The sequence below is a fragment of the Glycine soja genome, chromosome 2 (genome assembly GCF_004193775.1).
Source record: "Glycine soja cultivar W05 chromosome 2, ASM419377v2, whole genome shotgun sequence".
Lineage (NCBI taxonomy): Eukaryota > Viridiplantae > Streptophyta > Magnoliopsida > Fabales > Fabaceae > Glycine > Glycine soja.
Window position 1 is genome coordinate 41,891,360 of NC_041003.1, and position 4,714 is coordinate 41,896,073.

General features: G+C 37.1%; 1 protein-coding gene across 2 annotated transcripts; it reads right to left on the reverse strand.

Moving 5' to 3' along the window:
* Positions 1–714: 714 nt before the first annotated feature.
* LOC114395278 (transcription factor bHLH143-like) lies at positions 715–4,481 on the reverse strand. Of its 2 annotated transcripts, none has more exons than XM_028357016.1 (4): positions 4,349–4,481; positions 3,102–3,758; positions 2,792–2,948; positions 715–2,694 (listed from the first exon to the last, which is right to left on the reverse strand). In XM_028357016.1, the coding sequence occupies exon 4, from the start codon at positions 2,675–2,677 to the stop codon at positions 1,529–1,531; it is 1,149 nt and encodes a 382-aa protein (XP_028212817.1). In that variant the 5' UTR covers positions 2,678–2,694; positions 2,792–2,948; positions 3,102–3,758; positions 4,349–4,481; the 3' UTR covers positions 715–1,528. The 2 variants fall into 2 exon arrangements, with proteins under 2 accessions (XP_028212817.1, XP_028212822.1); XM_028357021.1 differs by having other exon boundaries at positions 715–2,714.
* Between the last annotated feature and the right edge of the window lie 233 nt (positions 4,482–4,714).

Here is a 4,714-nt window from a genome sequence, read left to right on the forward strand (position 1 = left end):
CCATGCTAGCAAGCTGCTCAAGCCTCAAGCAATGGCATGCTTTCTTTTGCACTGTAGAAAAATCAATGGACTTCAATAAAACACTGTTATAAGATTCTTTCTTTTGTTTGACACCTACCATGACTATTGACTACTCACCATAATCCCACCCGTGCCACCCTCTCTCTCTCTCTCTCTCTCTCTCTCTCTCTCTCTTACACACGTCACATGTATCTTCCTCACTAATAATTCCACGCTGTGGTCCCCTTGGGCCCTTATCAGTTATCACCCCCACCATCCATGGCTAAGAGAGAACTTTTCATACTTTAAAATTTTAATCAATCCAAGTACAAATCAACTAAATACTATCAATAATAAGACTTAAATAACTTATAGATGTGTCATATATATATACATTCTTTTTTTTTTAACATCTGATAAACTTTTTAATCATTCTGAACTCATTATATATTAAAAATTTATTATGAGTCCATATTCATTAGGGATAACTTGACAGCATTCCAAATTAATATATAGAAAAAACCAATAAGAAAATATTACATTATCACCTTAACTCATAAAAGAGATTCAAAATAAAATTTTTAATATATCATAAGCTCAAAATAAAATATAAAAAAAACCCAAAAGAAAAATCAAATATAAAATATATATCTTATCTGAAACATATTTAAACCTAATACTGACAATAACGACATTTAAATATGAAGATAGAAGTTTTTAAAAACACATCACTTTCTCATATCATTAAATGCGTGTATGCGACGTAACTACATAGGCAAGAAGACAACAGTGACACCAACCACATTAAATTACATCAGACCAAGATATCACCCCTTCTTCCTTTCTTCTGTAATAAGTCCATATACACTACTACACCAATTACGATACACAACAATAACAATAATATAGCACTAAACCACAGCACAAAAATCAGTGTTTCCCACAAGCGTGGTGTTACATTACTGTGCCATCCGTCAAGTAGAAAAAATAGAGGGGAAGAGGGGCCCCCCTTTATAGCCAAAGTTGTCACAATCTCTTTCACAAAAGGAGAAGTGATAATTTTTACATCAGAGAAAAAGGCAAACCCACAAAGGATTGAACACGACAAGGTTACAAAAAGAGGAAGTGAGGTTGGGCCCCATAACAACCAAGAGGCGTGCACTCTCGTTTTTGGAACAACCAGTGGTCTTCTCATTTCAAAAAAACACAACTCACACACCCCATGCCAGCGTTAGTGCTACTTTCTCTAACCCCCAAGACATGGACTAATCATTCATTTCTTTGTTTTTTTTTTTTTTCCTTTATTGCGGCATAATACGCTGAAATACCTCACCCTCTTTCTTCACACACAAACTACTACCATTACTCAAAGCCCACCTGATTTCTCTATTTTCTTCCAACTTTATAATTGAGCAAGGGCTTCAAAGGATTCGTTTCACACTCATACCTTGTTTATTCTACAAACCAAAACACAAAGATAACGTACTAAATAAGTGATAGGTGATGCTGATTTCCAATTGTCCACAACTTATATAGTAGCATCAAGTCCAAGTTCTATGGCCTTGAGTTTCAATGATTTCAAGCAACGAATGGCTTCATCAAGAAGCTCGATTGGGTCCTTGTCCTTTCCACCAGGAACTATGCATTGCAGGATGCTCAGAACATCTTGAATCTTCTCCTTTCTCATCTTTTTATTGCCTGACAAGGAACCCATTCCACCTGACCCTCTACTACTACTGTTGCCACCACTAGAGCATCTTGATTCGGCATCATCTTCGACTTCAAAGGGTCTTTTTTTCCCATTCAGAGAACTAGCAGTGTCAATGAACTGCAAGTTGTCATCATCATAAGCACCGTCCAATAGCTTTCGCTTCTTTGTTTCTCCGACGGAGCTAGCAACTTCTTCAGCGGTTCTCCTATGGGGTTCTTCCTGGTTATCATCGTGCGTGGTCATTGTACTGGGTGAATGTCCTGTGCTAGTAACTTCATCATCATCATCATCCTCAGTGGAATAACCATCACTGTCAGAGTAAAGCAATGCATTGATTTCCTCTGTGTCCTCATGCATCTCGCTTTCAATGTCATCATCAGTTCCTGTATTTTCATGAACTTTATCATCCAAAGTAGGTCCAAGTCCAACCACATGATTCACATCTCTCCTTAAATTAAGCAATTCATTCCCATTGTTCAAATTGATAGAACCATGCAGCTTTGAATCCCAGGACACATGACAATCAACGGGACCCCCAAACCTTGAACTATAAACAAGAGTTGTTTGATCACCCGTTTGATCAATAACCAGCAATTGCTTCTGAGGGAAACCCGATTCCCTATTCGGCGCAACTTCCACCCCTAAACCATTGGCATGGCCAGCAGGGAGTTTTTCCTCTGCATTGAAGGTTTGAGCAGGCGTGGTAAATCCCTGGCGAAAGCGAGGCAAACAATAAAACCAACCATGAGGTTCACCAGAATGTCCTAACTGCGAATGCGGTAAGGCAGAGGACGCATAAGCTGGCATTGCCGCGTTTCTTGTGACCACGTTGGCACCCGAATTCATAGCTGCAGAAGTACCATTTTGCTTCCCCACACCAAAGGGTGTAGCATTGAAGGAGCTCAAATTTGGAGATTGCCAATTAAAATGCAGCTCCGGAATCCAGGTTCTGCAATCTTCTCCCATTAAACCCCAACAATCACCTAAAGATTTTCAAAGCACACTGTGAATCAACAAATCAACAAACAACGACAAATGGATGAAATGAATGAATGGAAAAATAAACAATGCAACACGTACCTGAAGAAAAACGTTTCAAACACAAGTGCTATCTTTTACTATTGGTAACTCTTTCACCAACAAGGAAAACAACTAAACCACCAGCTTTAACCCAACACGAACAAAAAGAAAAAAACTATTACGTAACAGGCTTGAGCAAATGACGAAAGTATTCAGCCTGAAAAAAACCCAAAAACAAAAATAATCATCAGTTCATGCTTTCCTTAAAAGATAATAATAATAATAATAACAATAATAACAAAAGATACCATCAATTAAAAAAATAGAAAAAAAGAATAACAGCAGTTTCTTCAGTTCTAGAATAATATACCTGGCAATCTGTGAGAGGTTGAAAGCATGCTATAACCCTAACTATTATGGTGGAGCTCCCTGCATATCCATTCTCGTGTTTCAATGCCCGAAATCTGGTTTGACTCGCTGCTTGGCACACCATAACTACTTTTCCAACCCTTCAAAATGGAAGAACAACTATGTTCCCAGAGACAATGATTCTGAAGTCTGAACCCTCCCAATCCAGTAGTGAAAACCGGTTTTAACAAATTGAACAATACACAAAACTAAGATACTAATTTGACTTGTCTACAAACACCACCTAAGGAGAAAATGGCTAGAAACTAATGACAACTAAAATGTTAAAAGAGGCTGATTGAAAATAAGAGGTTTGAAACAAGATAGGGGTGGGGGTTTTCAGCTAATCTGACGGACATAACAAGGAACAACAACAAAAAAATTGGATCCCATTGATTCAAGGCAAGGAATAGATGAGTGAGATGATTGAAAAAGGTTTTTGATCAAAAGGGACTTAAGAGTTACAGAATAACTTTGCAATACAGATTCAAGGAAATCACTTTGCGGTATACATCAACTGAGAGACTAAGCCACCACCGCATGCTGTTGTATCCTTATCCACTAAAAGATATACAAAGCCACCAACACTACTCCTTCACCCAAAAACCTATTCAAGACCCTGCAATAGAATTCATACAAGACAGATCTGACAATTAGCACGGATCAACACCTTTTAATTCAGCTCAAAATAGAACCAAATAAAAAATAAAGTAAGATCAAAACAGGAAGAAAAAATAAAACTTTTGTTTTCCTTTATTCATTCCCTTTTTTCCTTCCCTGAATCCTATTTTTGCAAAACAAAACCTTCAGAGCAAGGTAATTACTGAGATTCAGCTAATCTGGTGTATAAATTTCCATTACAAAACCTCTTAAAAATGAGACAGCTTGCAAGTTACAAGTTGCAACGATAAATAAGAAAAAGAACATACATACATAAAATTCAAGAGCACCAAGTTCCAGAATGGAAACAATAATTACCCCCCAAAAAAAAAACACTTTTTTTAAAAGGAAACAAATTTGCTCACGAGATCTAGTGCAATAAATGAGATTCAGGTGTGTGAATTGAAGCTCTTCAAAGACTAAGTGATTTATTCAAATATTAAATTATCCTAGGACTAACTAAGAACCAAATTTGGAAAACAAAACAGACACACAAAAACATGAAAAGTAAAGAAAACATAAGATTCATGAAAAAGAACAAGAACTTACAAGGATGTGTGTCCATAGAGAGAGAGAGAGAGAGAGCAAAGATGGAAGCGGTTAAGAGAGGGAGCAAGCGTGACTTTGGTACAGTCAAAGTGGAAAGTGGAAACTGTGTATAACCAAGGCGAGAGATGAGGACTTGAGTTATATAGAAAATGCATTGACACATATACCCCTCATTCAAGTAGATCAAAATAAATATTAATAATTTATTAAATCACTGGAGAAAAAAAAACGCGGGGGTAAAATAAATTATTAATTAATAAAAGAAAAGTTGAGAGTGTTGTGGAAGGTTGATTCACTCATTCATTCATACGTGCCCGTGCGTGCGTGAGAGGTGAGGGAGGACGCAAGAGTGCACGCAAACTATTA

What these genes read in the sequence shown, in the direction of transcription:
- LOC114395278 (XM_028357016.1), bottom strand. Translation starts at nt 2,677, where the DNA reads ATGGGAGAAGATTGCAGAACCTGGATTCCGGAGCTGCATTTTAATTGG.